The following is a 19,685-nucleotide window of genomic DNA, read 5'->3' on the forward strand; positions in this document are numbered from 1 at the left end:
ATCAAAGTTTTAGCTCATGCCAATGCAGGGGGATATTATGAGTATATTATGTATATATTGCTTCACACAAATTACACACAGAAGTGTAGGTGAACCAACGAGTCTCACTTTACTTAACTTGTAAGGGAATTAGCAGAAGGAAGTGTATGACCATAGAAGGGGAATTTGTTATCACCACAGACACTTGTCAGTGGAGGAAACAGAACTAACTGCAGCTTGAAGCCCAGAAATGAAGCAGAGTCCCATTTAATAGTGCCTGGTTCTCAGCTCTGGCAGCACCGGGAAATACCCAGATAAACACACTCAACACGGGACTCTGTTTTATTTCCATTAAATCGTGCATGCTGTATTTCAGCCTTGGTTGTAACAGGATCTAGAGAAGCACAGTTTCATGAAAGAGGTAGAGCACAAGCTGTATTGACTGCAACAATAAAACCATTCCTCTCATAGTACACATTAATTGAAAAGAATATCACTATATGAATATCCAGATGGCTTACATCTACCACCAAATAATTTTCCATGCAACATCCAGAGTATCCATTGGTCCCATACTCACAAGGAATAGTGAGTTCACCACTGATTCCAAAGTAATAATGGAGTTAAAGGCTATCTGCTTGAAACATGGCTGATGACACCGCCCCATAAACTCTGAGACCCAATATCTGAAACCCATCTTAGAAATGTGAGTCCTTTTTTAAAAATCAAACTCTTGGAACTTTAAACAGTAGTTCCGGCATTTGCATCATAACTAATGATGCCTTATAAGGGGCCCTAAAGACAGCTGTTAAAATGGAGACGTTGAACTGCATACTGGACAAAACAACTGTCCAAACACGATAACACAAGAGGGAAGCTATCAGAAGCAAAACAGTGGCTTTAAAAAAGCATATATTTTAGAAAAATCGACTGTAAAGTCCAAAGTTCTTTCCTGGATCTTCATTGTAAATCACAATGAATATGTTCTGTGTGCTATACAGTACTTGTTATCCCATCGTAATTAATTTCCGTTATAAGTACCACTGCTCTATCTAACAAATTGCTCCATGCACACGTGAAAGTAGCAGTTGGAGAGGCATCATGAGAACTTTCTAAAGACCCAGTTGTGATTGAGTGGCTGCCCACTTCTGCATGTTCCAAGCCCAACAATTTTGTCTGGTGCACCTACAACAAGAAGATGACAGTACATGATAAGTAACTATGAAGGTGCAAATCCTATAGCACACCCCTACTGAAGAATAACATTGCATCTATGTGACATATGATTTTAATTGTACCCACCAGGGTACAATTTGTGCTCCATTTGTGTACTTCCTTACAGCTGCTGAGTTCCATTTTCGTCTCTTTGAAGGGGCTGAGGAATTTGACCTTCTGAGATTTCCTTCCATCTAATGTTAATACCTCTTGCTATCTAACACGTTTATTGTATGAGCACTTATGCACAATGAAGCAAGTTGTTTGATCAACTTGGGGTGAAACGTACCCATATTCTCGAGCAAACTCATCTGGCACCTATACTTTGGTCAAATGACAAAATTTGTTTCACAGTTATCCTCATGTCTCACCTTGGTACCTTATTGGGTCCATGGACTTCTGGATAGCCCTTCAGCGTCTCTCGCATGTGACCCTATTTTCACAGTCCACTATTCCTACTTGATTCTCTGGTTCCTAATAGATTGTCTCTCTAAACTGTGCATCTACAAATTCTGATTTCTGTAATGTACTTTTATTTACTTCAGGAACTGTGCACTCCACATTTGGTTTGGCCCTACAACCATAGTTATATTGGTTAAATAGTAATTTGAGGAGGATTCTTGAAGGTGGTTTTGAATTAGTTAATCTTTGAGGGCAGCAAATAATAGCAATCGATGAAGAAAGATTGTTCATAGTGTGACAAACCCTTGGAATGAGGATAGCTGAAGGACAAGGCAATATCAGTTGTATATTCCTTTAGTTTTCCAGATTAATCTCTGAGCTTAGTGTGCTGCATCTAGCTGAAACATGAATTCTGAGCATAGAAGGGGTCAGGCCACCAGAGGGCTTTCAGATGGTGCTATGGTGCTGTGGCAAGTAAAGTGAGAAATAAGAAAAGTAATGAAGTGTTGACAAGGATCAAAGAAGCATGCAATTAAATAGAAGTTATCAGAAAAGATACAATTAAATTAAATTGTGCATATGTTGAGCGGGATTGTGATGTTGAAAGAATGGTTGGAAGGAAAGGATCATAAGGGTAGAAAAGGTCGGATCCGGGCAATAGAAAAGGGGCGATTGTGTGGAGCCTTGAAGAGGAAAGCAAAAGACAAAGTAATCTGGAGAAAGAAGAATTTAGCTATAACAAACCTCAGGCAGATCACTGGTGATGAATGCCAGAACTGCACCATTCCCACCAACCCCCTGTCAAAAGGAAAATCGGAACTTTATTTAAATAGGCAATTGGAATGCAGGAAAAATATTTTTGTCATTTCAATTAAATAAGTTTTTTTTGTCAAATGCCGGAACATTCTATGAATTAATGATTAATTATTAAGCTGATGGTTAATTGTTTAGAACAAGCTTGAACAATCACAATATCTATAAAAACTGTCTCAAGGCCCTGATCCCTGTTGCCCCACCTCCTCGTCCTGAAGTTTATTGCAGCTATCTGCAAGTCCAAGAATACAAAGAGGATGTAAATTTTTTTTTACCCATCAGTATTTCTAAGGAAAATCATTTTTTTTTTTAGATAAGCTCTGTTAAACTAGCCAATGGACTTATTGAAGACCAGTTTGATGTGAGTGTTAAGATGAGCACGTACCTTGTGGCCTTCATCGTGGCAGACCTTAAATGGGTCAGTAAAGAAACTAAACATGGAATTAAGGTATGTTAACAGTTTTTCCTCACGGTGCAACAATATGCCTTGTATTGGCTTTATGTATCATTTGTGTACAGGCACAGCATGTGACATATCATTTGAGAGTTGCTCTAACTGTGCCAATAAACAGTAATCGTATGTATCATTTCAGCTGCCTTTTACTTTGAAATTATGTTATAGTTTATAATCTAAACATGTTGGATGACCCCACAGGGTCGAGTATCGCCGGGGGGGGGGGGGGGGGGGGGGCTGCGTGAATCCTGCTCTGCCGCCGGCTGGCGTATTCTCCGGTTTTCGGGTGAGGGCGGGATCACGCCGCGCCGGTCGGGGGCCGTTGGCAGCAGCCCCACCCCCCGGCAATTCTCCGGGCCACGATGGGCCAAGCGGCCTCCCGTTTTCGGCCAGTCCCGCTGGCGTGAAATGTACATGGTCCGTCATGATGGGACCTGGCTTGTCGGCTGTCTAGCGGGGTCCTTTGGGGCGGGGGGGGGGGCGCGGGGTGATCCAGCCCCGGGGGGGCGGCCCCCCACGGTGGCCTGGCCCGCGATCGGGGCCCACCGATCTGCGGGCGTGCCTATGCCGTGGGGGCACTCTTTCCCTCTGCGCCGGCCTCTGTAGGGCTCCACCGTGGCCGGCGCAGAGAGGAACTCCCCCCGCGCATGTGCAGGAACACGCCAGCGATTCTGCGCATGCGCCAGAACACACCGGCGGTTCTCCGCATGCGTGGGACCACGGAGACCATGTGGCGCCAACCCTCCGGCACCGGCCTATCCCCCGGAAGTGCGGGGGATTCCGCAACTTCTGGGTGGCCCAGCGCCAGAGTGGTTCGTGCCGTTCTTGGAGCCGGCGTCAGGCCATCCCGCCAAATGCGGGAGAATCCTGCCCGTTATTTCTAAACTTATTATTATATTTCCATAAAATTGAGAATAGCTATTGCATATCAGTTAGAAATTCTCTTCAATAAATCAAAATCCAAATCAGAGATTTTACTATTTGCACACAAGTGAGATCCTAGGTATAGTTTGAAATGTTAGTTACTCTATTTCTCTCATGCTGCATGCTTCATATTTTTGATAAAGGATTTATTACAAACAAAATAATCTTTTTAGGAGTGTTTGACTGCATGCATCACGTACATCCTTCTCCATATGAGTATGAAATAGTCCGGCAAGCATGTTTAACTGGGAGTGTTAGCAATGTCATTGTGAGACTGGAAAGTGTGATTCAGATGGGGCCCGTTGTTTTGCCAGTTTGTTTTCTAATCCCACTAAATTGGTTGGGATTTTACATTTTCAGGCTGGTACTGGTGTCATCCCACGCATGTGTAAACTCCAGCATGGTGACATTGGGTCATGAACCCCAGATCAACACGCTGGCTTCCCATGATGCAGTAGGTGGGCGGGAGCAGAAATTGGCAGCCCACCCGACATTTTGAAAAAAATCCAATTGACCCAAATGTTACACTGTCGGTGTGGGAACAGGGAGGGAATCTGCCTTTTCACCATTGGCCTCCCCCCAGTCTGCCAAGATGATACCCCCCGCCCCCCCCTGCTTGGCCTCCAAAGTCCATCTGCCCTGCCCCTTCGACCCTTCCCCTCCAAAACACCCCAACTTCCCTCCCTTCCCAAAGATTCTGGACTTACCCGAATCCAGGTTCTCTGGGATGCATTGCTCTCTACAATGTTGGCCTCTTGCAGTCTCTGCACAGCCCACTACTGGGTTCTGGCACTGCTGGGGCAGCTAGAGTTGATGGCCAATCAGATTGATGGATCAGATGCCCCACTCTTTGCTTGTTCAGGCTCATGGCAGCATGTCATCGCTGTGGGGCTGCCTTTTACTTTTGAAATAAAGTGCTAACAAAACACACATATTTTCCTCTTCATCAGGAAAATTTAATTAATTAATTTTTCTCTCTGATAGATCTCTGTGTATTCTGTCCCAGAGAAGATCAATCAGACTTCCTTTGCACTTGATGCTGCTGTGAGACTCCTGGACTTTTATGAAGACTATTTTAATATACCATATCCACTGCCAAAACAAGGTAAAACAAAACAGCATATTGACTACTTAACATATGGAATTTTGATTTTCTATAATCTCTTCTTAGTTTAATTTCCTCTGCTATTTTAAGGCATTTATCTGATATGTCACATAAAATTATTTTTAAAGCTAGAGCATAGTTGTTAAAATGCTTACTTTAATGGGCTACTTATTGAATTTTAATCGTCACAGCCGGAGTTTAGTGCAAAGTCATTAACGAGTGCAGTAAAAATATCACAATGAAAATGAAACCTCTGTAAAATTGTAGTAGATTTATCAACCAATTCATCTGGGTCGGAAAGATGATCTGAGGTATGGGTGGTGCATGCTACTGCTTGCCACTGCGTAGACCTGGGTTCAATTCCCGGCTTGGGTCACTGTCTGTGTGGAGTCTGCAGGTTTTCCCCGTGTTTGCGTGGGTTTCCTTCGGGTGCTCCGGTTCCTCCCACAAGTCCTGAAAGACGTACTTGTTAGGTGAATTGGACATTCTGAATTCTCCCTCGGTGTACCCAAACAGGCAACGCAGTATAGCAAACAGGTGATTTTCAGTGTAACTTCATTGCAGTGTTAATGCACACCTACTTGCGACACTTTATTATCATTACTTTGCATTCATTGCAGAGGCTGCAGTTCTGCTTCATTTAGCAGCTTGCTATAACATGGAATAATTTGGTGATAGCAGATAGTTTTGAATTTCATTTGAAGCGGAGTTGTGTACATGACTTCATAGGTTCTGGATAGCTGTTTATGATTCTGCTATGAGCACCGACCAGGAGGAGGGGCTGCTGGGGGCCAAGCCAGAACCTCCCTACAGGGTGGCGACGGTGGCCATTAGGACCCCCGAGCTCCCTCCTGACAACCACTCATCTCGGAGTCTGCATCCGGAACAAGGTGGCATGGCAGGCCATGTTCCGCCAGTGAGTGGGATGGGGCCCTATGGCTCTAGGGCCCCCAGAGGACGCCCACCAGGGGCATCAAAGGCCATGGGATGCGGTAAGCAGCAGGCTGCCACCACCGCTGATGCGCATCCTGGGGAAACACTTGGATGCAGTGACAGAGCTTGAAAGGCTAAGCAGATAGGGGATCACTGAGAGGGCACTGGGTCAGAGAAGTGGGTGGGAAGGGGGGGCAGGCAAGGGGATGGAGGGGGGGGCAGCAACCCCCTGCCCCAGCCCCCCGGGCATGGTCTGGATCTGCCCTTCCTTCCCAAGGCATACCATGTGCAGGTGATGGGCGTGAGCACACACTTCGTAGACAGACAGGAGTCAGACTATAGCATAATGAGGGGCATGAGTGCTCAGCTCACAGTGGGTTATCATCACCCTCCTGCTCTCAACCTGGACCCGCTGACAGTGTCGACACATGCCCATCACCCTGGAACGATGTAACACAAACCACTGGGAGGGTAGAACAGGGTGATTGGGTGGGGGGAGGGCGAGGGGGAAGAAAGGGAAGGTGAGGCAGGCCGGATGGGGGAGCGGGTGTGGTGGGTGGGAAGTGGGGTGGTGGGGGGAGGGGGTGGGATGAACGACTTAGCAACGTCCTATGTGAAGCAGGCGAGGATAGGGGCCCACCTGGCCCTCCAGGCATGCCGGACCCTCACCGCTGCAGCATGTCCTCCATTCTCCGGCTGGTCCTGTGGATTCCCTGTGTGCCCAGGCAGCTAACTATACAATCTACGACCTGAACCAGGACCAAACCCAACAGGATGCCCTGGCAGCAGAAGGGAGAGCCCTACACTAAACAGGAAGGGATTCTACTCACGGAACCTCCCAACTTGTGTGTGACCACCACGTGAAGATGATGCACATGTGTGCACACTTCCCAGCGAGTGTGCGTGACAGCTACATCCTGGGACAATCAGAGATCTGCGGCATCCAGCCCCTCCTGGTCTGGCGCCTCCTCCAGCACGTTGTCCCGCTACTGTGCCAGGTTCCGGTGGGCACAGCAGACCACCATAAAGCGGGTGATCCTCAGTGGGGTGTACTGCAGGGCATCACCAGAGCAGTCGAGGCATCAGAACTGTATTTTGAACAGTCTGATGCACTGCTCAATGACAGTCTGGGTGGCCTCATGGGTCTCGGGTGTCTGCATCGATCACTGGCCTCCGTACTGGCGCCGTTAGCCAGGTCCTAAGCGAGTACTGCCTTATCCCCCAAGAACCATCCTGCCGTCCTAGGGTGTCCCTCGAAGATGCTGGGGATCTCCAATTGCCCTAGGATGTAGCTGTCATGCATACTCCCTGGGAAGTGTGCACACATGTGCATGATCTTCATGCGGTGGTCGCACACAAGTTGGACGTTAAGTGAGTGGAATCTCTTCCTGTTCATTGTAGGGTGCTCCCTAAAGCCCCTCTGCACAAGGTGACATGCGTGCCATCTATTACCCCCTGGACCAGGGGCATCCTGGCGATGGTGGAGAATTCTGCTGCCAGGGCATCCTGTTGGGTTTCGTCCTGGTTCAGGTCAAAGTTTATATAGTTAGCTGCCTGGACAAATAGGGCATCCAAAACTCATAGATGCACTTCATAGAATAGAATCCCTCCAGTGCAGAAGGAGGCCATTTGGCCCAACGAGCCTGCACCGGCACTTTCCCCTGTGGTGAGATAACCACTGTAGTTATGTGTACTGCAGTAGGGGGATGCATGCCTGTACCTGTAATACAGGTTCCTCAGGTAAGCCCCTGCCGGCTAGCTCCGCCCACAGGGAGCTTATGTATAAATGTATGAGAGCTGCTCAGACCCTTAGTCTACTGTTGCAGATGGAGGGACAACATCGTACAACAATAAATTGTAGCGCTAACAATTATACTAAAAGCCGAGAGACTGGTACAATAGAGGCTTTATTGTTGTACGATGTTGTCCCTCCATCTGCAACAGTAGACTAAGGGTCTGAGCAGCTCTCATACATTTATACATAAGCTCCCTGTGGGCGGAGCTAGCCGGCAGGGGCTTACCGGAGGAACCTGTATTACAGGTACAGGCATACATCCCCCTACTGCAAGTACACATCACTACAGTGGTTATCTCACCACATTCACCCCCTGTAAAAAATGAGTCCGGCGGGGGTGACATGTAACTCTAAACTACATCCCCATAACCCCAGCTAACCTTTGGACACTAAGGGGCAATTTACGATGGCCAATCTACCTAACATGCACATTTTTTGGACTGTGGGAGGAAACCACAGCACCCAGAGGAAACTCACGTAGACACGGGGAAAAGTACAAACTGCACACAGACAGTCACACAAGGCCAGAATCAAACACAGGTCTTTGATGCTGTGAGGCTGCAGTGCTAACCACTGTGCCACATGCTGCCCTCAGTGCCGCCCATTGTGGGCTGTTGGTTGGGAAATGCTGCGCAAGCCCCCAGTTGAGTCTTGAATGATCCCGAGGTGTAAAGGTTCAGGTCTGCAGTGACGTTGATGGCCACCGAGAGCAGGTATCCATTTCCTCCACATGGTACCAAATCCTCAAGGACATGGCACAGTTGCTGCACCATCCCCTTGTTGAGGCAGAGCCTCTTGTGGCACATGTTGTCCGTCACCTGTTCGAATAACCAGCGACACCTGTACACCTTTGGTCATCGCTAGCCTCCCCCTCTGGGTCCCTCCCTGTCCTGATGGATGGTTGGATCCTCAGGGTATGGGGCAGGGCCCTGCACATACTACGATTGCCACATCCCTATCAGCAATGGCCTTCAGCTGTGCGTCCGGAGGCTGCCACAGTCAGTGAGGGAGTCATGGGTGGAACAGATTGGCAGTAGCTGTTAGATGGGTTGTTCCCGTTAATGGTATGGAGTTGGTTGGATGGAAACTGGATGAAATGATCAACTCTCCTCCTAACATGTGTACCTATTACTCGGTACCTGGGCCTGACACAAAAACACAAGAAAAAAGAGCAGGAGTGGACCTTATGCCCGTCGAGCCTGCTCTACTCTTTAATACGATCATGGCTGATCATGAGCTTCAGCTCCACTTTCCCGTCTGCTCCCCAGCCCCCTTAATTCCCTGAGAGACCAAAAATCCATCTTTCTCTAGACTTAAATGTATTCAAGAATGGAGTATCCACAATGCTGGGGGATGGAGAATGCCAAAGATTCACACCCTTTGAATGAAGTCGTTTCTTTTTATATCTATCCTAAATGATCCGTCCCTTGCCCTGAGACTCTGCCCCGTAGTTTATTGGAAAGATAGGCGATTTTCAGCCCACGTTAACGAGAATGGTGAGGCAGGCGGAAATTCTCGTGAGAATCTAAAAACATCATTCTTGCCGTCAAGATCAATATTTTCCGATTTTCTACGCAATGAGGTTAACACCCTGAAAAAGTGGGAACCTCATTTAAATACATTGTAATATAATTGCCAAGTCCCCCCGCCATGTGATTCTCCCCCCCCCCCACTGAATATTTTATTGTCACATTGGTGAGGTTTACAAAGCTTCTGACAAACATGGATCAGATGAGGAAATGCCCTCCTGGGGATGCATAGGTAAGTGAATCCCTGGGGACTGGGACGTACCTGGACCAGTGCCCTGGGACATCCCCCACCTCTTTTGTTTCCCCTTCTGTTCCGTCTAAAACAACAATATCCCGAGATGTTAAGCTGCCAGTCCTGTCTGTCCTTTAACCATCTCTCTGTAATTTGCAATTACATCATAGTTCCATGCAGTAATCCAGGCTGTCAGTTCATCTGTCTTACCTGTTATAATTCTTGCATTAAAGCACATGCACTCCAGGCCTACAGTCCCGTTGAGCCCTGCGGCTTCCTCCTTCTGCTCTTACTCTGCGCTATGTTTATCTCAGTCTCACTGAGCCCTACGGCTTCCCTCTGCCTGCTCTTACTCTGCGCTATGTTTATCTCAGTCTCACTTTTTCCCCCAGTCTCTACACATACTGGCCTGCTGTTCCAGTTCCCACCCCCCCCCGCCACACTAGTTTAAATCCTCCCAAACAGCACCAGCAAACCTCCCGTCCAGGATATTGGTGCCCCTCCAGTTCAGATGCAACCTGTCCTTCTTGTACAGGTCCCACCTTCCCCAGAAGACATCCCAGTGATCCATATATCACTGTTTCATCATCATGAAATCTGGGTCAAAAGAAATACAAATGCAGTTTAATTACATTAAAGAGATAATATTCATTAATATCACTCATTAGTGATAAATGTTTTCAAGAAGTGTCACAGTCTGGATGCATATGCAAGCATTTTCAAAATTAACTAAATGATTTCAAGTTGATTATACGTTTTAATATTTTTTACATGTTCAGATACTGTTTATGTCTGCTTGTGCTGTTCACTTTCCTTAGTACTGCTGATTTTCCTTCAGATTTGGCTGCAATTCCTGACTTTCAGTCTGGGGCGATGGAGAATTGGGGTCTAACCACCTACAGAGAGTCAGCCCTGCTTTATAACCCAGAAATCTCTTCAGCCTCTGATAAACTTGGGATTACCATGATCATAGCTCATGAGCTGGCTCATCAGGTAAGGGATATAGTAGGTCCAAAATGTGCAACTTTAATTGCAAGTGGGAATGGCAGGAAAATGACTGAAGGTACACGTTGCAGCCTCCCGGCCACCAGCTCTATTTTACTTCCACCTTCCCCACCATGAGTGCTGAATTGCGAGACCTCCCGTTCCATTTAGGTGGGGTTAGGTGGGTTGCCGGATTACGGGGATAGAGTGGATGTGTGGGTTTAGATAGGGTGCTCTATCCAAGGGCCAGTGCAGACTCGATGGGCCGAATGGCCTCCTTCTGCACAGTCCGGCACCTGTTCGGGTACACTAAGGGAGAATTCAGAATGTCCAAATTACCGAACAAGCACATCTTTCGGGACTTCTGGGAGGAAACCAGAGCACCCGGAGGAAACCCACGCAGATATGGGGAGAACGTGTAGACTCCGCACAGACAGTGATCCAAGCAGGAATCGAACCTGGGATCCTGGCGCTGCCAAGCAACAGTGCTAACCACTGTGCTCTCACTACTGTGCGTGTCCCTCCGCATCTGCCATTGCAGCTCTTAATAAGTCAATCAGGGTGCTTAAGAATGGCTCAGGAATGATTTTGCCTCTGGTTTTTCACTCAAAAACTCTCAAGAGACTCTGAAAGCAGCTCTGACAACACGTGACAGATTTGGAGCTCTAAGAAATTGAAATCAATCCTTGGTTTCTCGATCATGGGGCCCTAAGCATTGGCATTCATGTGCTGTGTCAACATACTTAATGCTTTCCTTTGCAAAACATATTGAAAGAATGGGTGTGATTTAGCGGAAAAGATTCTAAGTGTCATTCAGGCATGTTTGGCTGTGAGTTTCTCCCCAGCTCTGTTAGCGAGTTCACCACCATTATCTAACCCACACTTAGTCACTTTTCTGGGCCAGGGGAGTTTCTCCCCGGTCAAGCCCATACTTCGAATTTTTTTCATCACTGCGGAGCTGAACGTGCTGGTCAGACTGGCTCCTCTGAGATCGGGCCACCATTTTGAAAGGTGCCCCGATCTCTAAGTGAGCTTGAGAGTCCCCCATATGGCCCAACCACGGGTAATGGCATCACACACACATGGGCATTACCCCACACAAACCCAAGTGAGGACACTCCAGTATAGGGTCTCTGGGACGTTCAGGCCTCCCCATGCCCCCTTTCAACACCCCCCCCCCCCCCCCCCCCCCCCAACCTTCCGGAGAGGTCCCTTCATTCCTGCCCTTTCCCCACCCACTCTTCATACCCCCGCATCCCTCCTTTCATGGGCATGGCCCACTCAAGCCCTGATCCTTGGCTGTGCCCCATTGGCATCCTGACACTTAGAGATCGTGGCACCCTGTCAGTGCTCCTGCCATCCTGGCATTGCCACCAAGAAACCTTGGCAGTGCCAGCCTGGCAGTGCGAAGGTGTCCGGCTGCCAGGGGGAGAGCCAGGGTGCCACCCTGCCCTGTCCCAGACCATCCAGGGGCCTCCAATGGCCTGGGAGGTCCCCCAGGTGCTGTTTCACCTTGTCCACAATTGAGTGGACCAGAACTAACTGGCGGCCAGCTGAGGTCTCCCTGGGGAGGTCAATAGATGGTGGGAGCCTATTAGATCACCATGGCAGATGGTGAAATTTGAATTCACTAAAAATCTAGAATAAAAAATTTAAAGGTGACCAGGAAATCATTGTTGATTGTCGCAAAAACCCATCTGGTTTACTAATGTCATTGAGGGAAGGAAATCTGTCACCCTTACCTGGTCTACCCTACATGTGACTATGGATCTACAGCAATGTGGTTGATTCTTAAATGCCCTCGGGGATGGGCAGTAAATGCTGGCCCAACCAGTGATGCCCACATCCTGTGGACGAATAAAAAAAAAACTAATCTGGGTTGTGCTAAAGATTGGGGCGTGTATGCTGATTGGGCGTGTATGCTGATTGGGCATGTATGCTGATTGGGGATGATCAAATATTGTCTGTATAGGTAGCAGGTTTCTGATGACATTTGTAAATATATTTCTCTTAGTGGTTTGGAAACTTGGTCACCATGGAATGGTGGAACGACCTTTGGCTGAATGAAGGATTTGCCAAATTTATGGAAATTATCTCCGTTAACATCACACACCCGGAACTGCAAGTTGTAAGTACCGTCAAACCTTTTGCGAGGAATATAAACAAGTCCAAGTTTATAAAGGCCAGTGTCCCTCAATGACTAGTTCTATCTATTCGTAGAAATTGTACTTAACAATTTGAAATAAACATTTCACATTTACCTTTGGTAGAATAGTCCAGCTGAACCTCTGATTCCAGCTGCAAAAATTTAATATGATAATATATAAGTCACATTTTATGATTCAAATACAGGAGCATTATCTTTAAAGGTGGTGATGCCATTGTCTCCCATTTGCCCATGACAAGATCCTGATTATTGGAGGCAACTGATGGTCTCTTTTCTACTTAGCAAAGGCTTAATTTTGCAATTTCCTAATCTACCCATTATATTTCAGCAGCTAACCCATGGGTGATAGAAGCGCAAAGTTACCTTTCTGTACTCTTGTATTTTTAGCCAAACATTGGAATCTTTCATGAGGCGATGGAAATAAAAATAGGAAATGGCCATGTTTTTTTAAAATAAATTTAGATTACCCAATTATTTTTTCCAATTAAGGGGCAATTTAGCGTGGCCAATCCACCTACTCTGCACATTTTTGGGTTGTGGGGGTGAGACCCACGCAGACACGGGGAGAATGTGCAAACTCCACACGGACAGTGACCCAGAGCCGGGATCGAACCTGGGACCTCAGCGCCATGAGGCGGTTGTGCTAACCACTAGGCCACCGTGCTGCCCCAAATGGCCATGTTTAATCAGTGAGATGTTTCATAAAACAAGAAGAAATTTTGTAAAATCCAAGCGTCTATCACCTCTGGCTTAGCTGCTAAAATGTTTGGTTGAACGGAATAAGGTACGTTTGTGCAGAATGTGTAGTAGATGATTCTACTGCAGGTTCGTCAAAGACACAAGTGAGGTACTGGTGATATTTCTAGCTTGCAGATGCTGGCAGTGTCAGGGTGCCCAGGTAGCACCAGCAGTGCCAGGGCGCCACCCTTCCCATCGGGCATGCACCTGGAGGCCTCTGATTTCCTGGGAGACCCCCTTTAGTGCTCTATCCGGTCCCCGTTTGTGGAGTACAGTATTGAACGGTGCTTACCCGAGGTCTCTGAGGAGAAGGGGATAAATCCCAATGCCTCCGGTGCCTCTGGAAACTGCATTTTACAGTGAGATTAGCTCACTCGCTCAAACGTGCAGATTGCCAAAAACTGAGAGGGGGGGGGGGTCATGGTTTACAATCTGCTGGTGCTGATGCAGATCTAGGTGGGCACTGTTCTGTGTAACTACCGCGATTGTAGTGTTAGATTGCCACTCCCGTGCTGCTGCCTGCCCCTCCAAGCTGTGGCGTCTGCACACAGTAGGATTGTGGTAGGGCCTGGTAGCCTTGTTTATGAATTGTGCGCCATTATGTGGAGATGCTGGCATTGGTCTGGGGTGGGCACAGTGATGAAGGAGCTGCGCTCCGAAAGCTAGTGAGACCAAACATACCTGATGGACCTTAACCTGGTGTAAGACCTCTTATTGTGAATTGTGTGATATAGCCAGTTTGTTTTTTCTTAAAGGTAGGCTGTGCTTTCAAGGGAAACTGCACAAAACATTGCTGCAATGTGAATTGTCACAAATTGATCCAGAGCAGACAGCGGATTCTAAAGTGTAGAGGCAGGGAGATTCCATGGTTCCACAGGAGCCCTGAAGTCCTCAAGTATCACCCACAGTCAGAGCAAATTACCAGGAAGATCAGTTCTGGCAGTCTGGATCTGAAGTTCTTACAGTATTGTCACAAGAAGTCGAATGACCTCAGACCGGCCAAGGTCAATGAACGCATCTTATGTGATAGCACCTACCTGACAGGTTTCTCAATCCTCAGCTCTATTCCACGGTAGAGCCAGTGAGACCTATTGATGTAGTGCACTGTGTTTGAGTGATTGCCTGCCTAAGCTGAATAGCTGGAGACACTGAAAGTGGGAGTGAGGTCAGCAACTTTGGTAGTTGTGTGAGGCTGAGGTGAGTATTTGAGTGTTTGATGTGAGTCCTGAGTGTCAGGGGTTGCTGCTGGGTGGATGATGGGGATGTGATGCATTGGACAGTGTGAGAAGCTGTTTTTGTGGTAGGGGGTGTCACATTAACATGCATCCATTGATACTGTCATAATATACACACAGCCATGGTGCACAGCCAGACATTGATTGACACACAGGATGACCAATGAACACACAGAACACTGCAGCCAATCACCAGATAGGACACAACCACTATAAAGCCAGTTTCCCGCTCTCTTGGGATGCAGCCTCTGAGACAGTCAGAGTCTGTGAGCAACAACTAGAACATCCACCATGTGGCAGTAAGACAGTCTGGTCAGGTTAGCCTCAGGTCTCCAGCCAACTCAGCATAGTGTCAACCCACAGTTAAAGTATGTTTAATAGTTAAAAAAAAAAAAATTTTTAATTGGAATTTTTTACAGAAAATATGACGACCAACAATGAAAAGCAACAATATAACCCCATAATAACTGTAACACCCCCCCAAGACCGTATCAACGCATGTATCACATCCCCCCCACCCCCCCCAAACCCAGTAAACACCAAGAAAACTTAAAAATAAATTAAAATTAAATAAGCAAACATAGTCATCGTCCCCCCTCCCCCCCGGGTTGCTGCTGCTGCTGACCCAGTACCCTATCGTTGAGCCAGAAAGTCGAGGAAAGGTTGCCACCGCCTAAAGAACCCTTGTACCGATCCTCTCAGGGCGAATTTGACCTTCTCTAGCTTAATAAAACCCGCCATGTCATTGATCCAGGTCTCCACGCTTGGGGGTCTCGCATCCTTCCACTGTAGCAAGATCCTCCGTCGGGCTACTAGGGACGCAAAGGCCAGCACACCGGCCTCTTTCGCCTCCTGCACTCCCGGCTCCACCCCAACCCCAAAAATCGCGAGTCCCCAGCCTGGCCTGACCCTGGATCCTATTACCCTCGACACCGTCCTCGCCACCCCCTTCCAGAACTCCTCCAGTGCCGGGTATGCCCAGAACATATGGGCATGGTTCGCTGGACTCCCCAAACACCTGACACACCTGTCTTCGCCCCCGAAGAACTTACTCATCCTAGACCCGGACATGTGGGCCCGGTGCAGCACCTTGAATTGGATGAGGCTAAGCCGCGCACATGAGGAGGAAGAGTTAACCCTCTCCAGGGCATCAGCCCATGTCCCATCTTCGATCTGTTCCACCAGTTCCCCCTCCCACTTAGCTTTCAGCTCCTCTACTGATGCCTCCTCCACCTCCTGCATTACCTTGTAGATATCAGATACCTTCCCCTCCCCAACCCAGACCCCCGAAAGCACCCTGTCACTTACCCCCCTCGCGGGAAGCGAAGGGAATCCCTCCACCTGCCGCCTAGCAAACGCCTTTACCTGCAGATACCTGAACATGTTCCCTGGGGGGAGCCCAAATTTCTCCTCCAACTCCCCGAGGCTCGCAAACCTCCCATCAATGAACAGGTCCCTCAGCTGTCTGATGCCCGCTCTGTGCCAACCCTGGAACCCTCCATCAATGTTCCCCGGGTCGAACCGATGGTTCCCCCTTAACGGAGCCTCCATAGAGCCCCCCACCTCTCCCCTATGTCGCCTCCACTGACCCCAAATCTTGAGGGTAGCCGCCACCACCGGACTCGTGGTATACCTCGTAGGAGGGAACGGCCACGGCGCCGTTACCAGGGCCTCCCAGGCCTGTATCTCCACAGGACGCCCCCTCCATCCGTTTCCATGTTGCACCCTCCCCCTCCATCACCCACTTGCGCACCATTGGCCGCCCAATAATACCCCGAGAGATTGGGTAACGCCAGCCCCCCATCATCTCTACCCCGCTCCAAGAAGACCCTCTTCACCCTCGGGGTCCCATGTGCCCAAACAAAGCTCATGATGCTGCTAGTCACCCTCCTAAAAAAGGCCCTATGGATAAAGATGGGCAAACACTGAAAGAGGAACAAGAACCTCGGGAGAACCGTCATTTTGACGGACTCCACTCTACCCGCCAGCGATAGTGGCACCATGTCCCACCTTTTAAATTCCTCCTCCATCTGCTCCACCTGCCTGGTAAAATTAAGCTTATGGAGAGTCCCCCAACTCCTGGCCACCTGCACCCCCAGGTATCTGAAACTCTTCACTGCCCTCTTAAACGGGAGCCTCCCAATTCCCTCCTCCTGATCACCCGGGTGCACTACAAATACCTCACTCTTGCCTAAATTTAACTTATAGCCCGAGAAGCTCCCAAACTCCGCCAACAGCTCCATCACCCCCGGCATTCCCCCTTCTGGGTCTGCCACATACAACAGCAGGTCGTACGCATACAGCGATACCCGATGTTCCTCCCCACCCCGCACCAGACCCCTCCACCTCCCTGACTCCCTCAACGCCATAGCCAGAGGTTCAATCGCCAATGCAAAGAGCAAGGGGGACAGGGGGCACCCCTGCCTGGTCCCACGGTAGAGCCTAAAGTACTCCAACCTCCTTCCATTGGTAACTACACTCGCCATCGGAGTCGCGTAGAGCAACCTCACCCATTTGATGAACCCCTCCCCGAATCCGAACCGCTCCAACACCTCCCACAGGTACCCCCACTCAACTCTATCAAACGCTTTCTCTGCATCCAGCGCCACCACTATCTCCGCCTCCCCCCTCCACTGCCGGCATCATAATAACATTTAACAATCTCCGCACATTCGTGTTAAGCTGTCTTCCCATGACAAATCCTGTCTGATCCTCGTGTATCACCCCTGGCACACAGTCCTCTATCCTGGTGGCCAGGATCTTCGCCAGCAACTTAGCGTCAACATTGAGGAGCGAGTTAGGCCTGTATGATCCACACTGCAAGGGGTCCTTATCCCACTTCCGGATCAGAGAGATCAGCGCCCGCGACATCATCGGGGGCAAAGCCCCCCCCCTCCCATGCATCATTGAAGGCTCGCACCAACAGGGGGCCCACCAGATCCGCATACTTTTTATAAAATTCCACCGGGAACCCATCCGGCCCCGGCGCCTTACCTGACTGCATTTGACCAATCCCCCTGACTAGCTCCTCCAACTCTATCGGCGCCCCCAGCCCCTCTACCAGCTCCTCCTGCACCTTTGGGAAGCGTAGCCTGTTCATGAAGTTCTCCACCGCCCCACCCCCCCCATCGGTGGCTCCGACCGATACAGTTCCTCGTAGAAGTCCCTAAAGACCCCGTTTACCTCTGCCCCCTTCTGCACCACATTCCCACCCTTATCCGTCACTCCACCAATTTCCCTAGCCGCATCTCGCCTACGTAGCTGATGCGCCAACATCCTGCTCGCCTTTGCCCCATACTCATATACCGCGCCTTGCGCCCTCCTCCACTGTGTCTCCGCCTTTCTGGTGGTCAACAAGTCGAACTTGGCCTGCAAACTACGCCGTTCCCCCAGCAACCCCTCCTCCGGTGCCTCCGCGTACCTCCTATCCACATCCAGGAGCTCCCCCACCAGTCTCTCCCTCCTTTCCCTCTGGGCCCGGATGGAGATCAGCTCCCCCCGGATCACTGCTTTCAGAGCCTCCCAGATCATCGCCACCCGGACCTCCCCCGTGTCGTTGGTATCAAGATACCCCTCAATACTTCCCCGGACCCTCCTACACACCTCATCAGCCAGCATCCCCACATCCAGGCGCAATAGCGGGCGCTGGTCCCGCGCCTCCCCCATCTCCAGATCGACCCAGTGCGGAGCATGGTCTGAAATTGCTATGGCCGAATACTCGGCATCCTGCACCTTCGGGGTCAATCCCCTGCTCAGGACGAAAAAATCTATTCGGGAATAAACCCTATGGACATGAGAGAAAAAGGAATACTCCCCCGCCCTCGGCCTCCCAAACCTCCAGGGATCCACCCCTCCCATCTGGTCCATAAACCCCCTCAGCACTTTGGCCGCCGCCAGTTTCCTACCCATCCTTGAACTGGACCGGTCCAGTGGGGAATCCAGCACTGTGTTAAAGTCTCCCCCCATGATCAGGCCCCCTGCCTCCAGGTCCGGAATGCGGCCCAACAAGCACCTCATGAAGCCAGCATCATCCCAATTCGGGGCATATACATTAACCAGCACCACCTTCTCTCCCTGCAGCCTACCCTTCACCATAATATATCTGCCCTCCTTGTCCGACACCACCTCAGACGCCTCGAACGCCACCCTCTTCCCCACCAGAATCACCACCCCCCCCGGTTCTTCGCGTCCAATCCTGAGTGAAAAACCTGCCCCACCCACCCCTTCCTCAGACGAACCTGGTCCGCCACCTTCAAGTGGGTCTCCTGGAGCATAGCCACGTCCGCCTTCAGCCTCTTCGGATGAGAAAATTACCCTAGTTCTCTTAACCGGCCCATTCAGCCCCCTCACGTTCCAGGTGATCAGCTGGATCAGAGGGCAACCCGCCCCGCCTCCCCCGCCGACTAGCCATAGCTCATCGACTGCTCGCCCCAGGCCAGCGCGCCCCGCCCGACCCGTTCCCCATGGCGATAACGCCTCTCCTCTACCCCCCGGCCCACACCAGCTCCTTCCTGGCCATTTCAGCAGCAACTCGGTATCTCCCCCCCCCCCCCCAGGCTAGGACCCCTCCTAGCCGTGACGCACCCTCCATGGTACTTCCGTGAGTCAGCTGACTTCTGCTGACCCGGCAGCTCCCGCCAAAACCTGTCCCCTCCCGACATGGGGTCATCCCCCTCTTGCCACACCTCCTCTCCTTGGCACCGCTTCAGCGCGGGAAAAAACCAGTAGAGGCCACGCCCCCACCGCCAGCTCCACCCCCCCTGCCCCACAGCACGGGAAACCAGAGGAAAGCCCACGCTTTCACACTGCCACACCCCACCTTTCTGACGCAGCTCCCCAAAATCCAGTTTCACCCCTGCCCCGTACAGATGAGAAAATAAAAAACACAAACCCCCAACATTCCCCACATAACGCAAAACCATACCCAACAGACCCACCCGGAAACAGAGCAAAAAACCAGCATAAAAAACACATGTCAAAATTACAAAACAGCAACAGCAAAAATAGCAACGGCCATAGTGTGCCCCCAGACCCTAGTTCGAGTCCAGCTTCTCCGCCTGTACAAAGGCCCACGCCTCCTCCGGGGAATCTAAGTAGTGGTACCGGTCCTTATATGTCACCCACAGACGCGCAGGCTGCAGCATTCCAAATCTGACCTGCTTGGCATGCAGCACCGCATT

General features: G+C 49.8%; 1 protein-coding gene across 2 annotated transcripts in view; it reads left to right on the plus strand.

Moving 5' to 3' along the window:
- The window catches only part of LOC119970497 (endoplasmic reticulum aminopeptidase 1-like), a 111,909-nt gene that overhangs the window by 34,094 nt on the left and 58,130 nt on the right, over window positions 1-19,685 (plus strand). For both annotated transcript variants that reach the window (XM_038805223.1, XM_038805221.1), the window contains exons 4-7: window positions 2,723-2,857; window positions 4,772-4,892; window positions 10,220-10,374; window positions 12,380-12,493. In XM_038805223.1, the coding sequence (XP_038661151.1) occupies window positions 2,723-2,857; window positions 4,772-4,892; window positions 10,220-10,374; window positions 12,380-12,493 (525 nt within the window). The remainder of the gene's footprint in view (window positions 1-2,722; window positions 2,858-4,771; window positions 4,893-10,219; window positions 10,375-12,379; window positions 12,494-19,685) is intronic.

The sequence above is a fragment of the Scyliorhinus canicula genome, chromosome 8, assembly GCF_902713615.1.
Source record: "Scyliorhinus canicula chromosome 8, sScyCan1.1, whole genome shotgun sequence".
In the NCBI taxonomy this organism is placed as follows: Eukaryota; Metazoa; Chordata; class Chondrichthyes; order Carcharhiniformes; family Scyliorhinidae; genus Scyliorhinus; species Scyliorhinus canicula.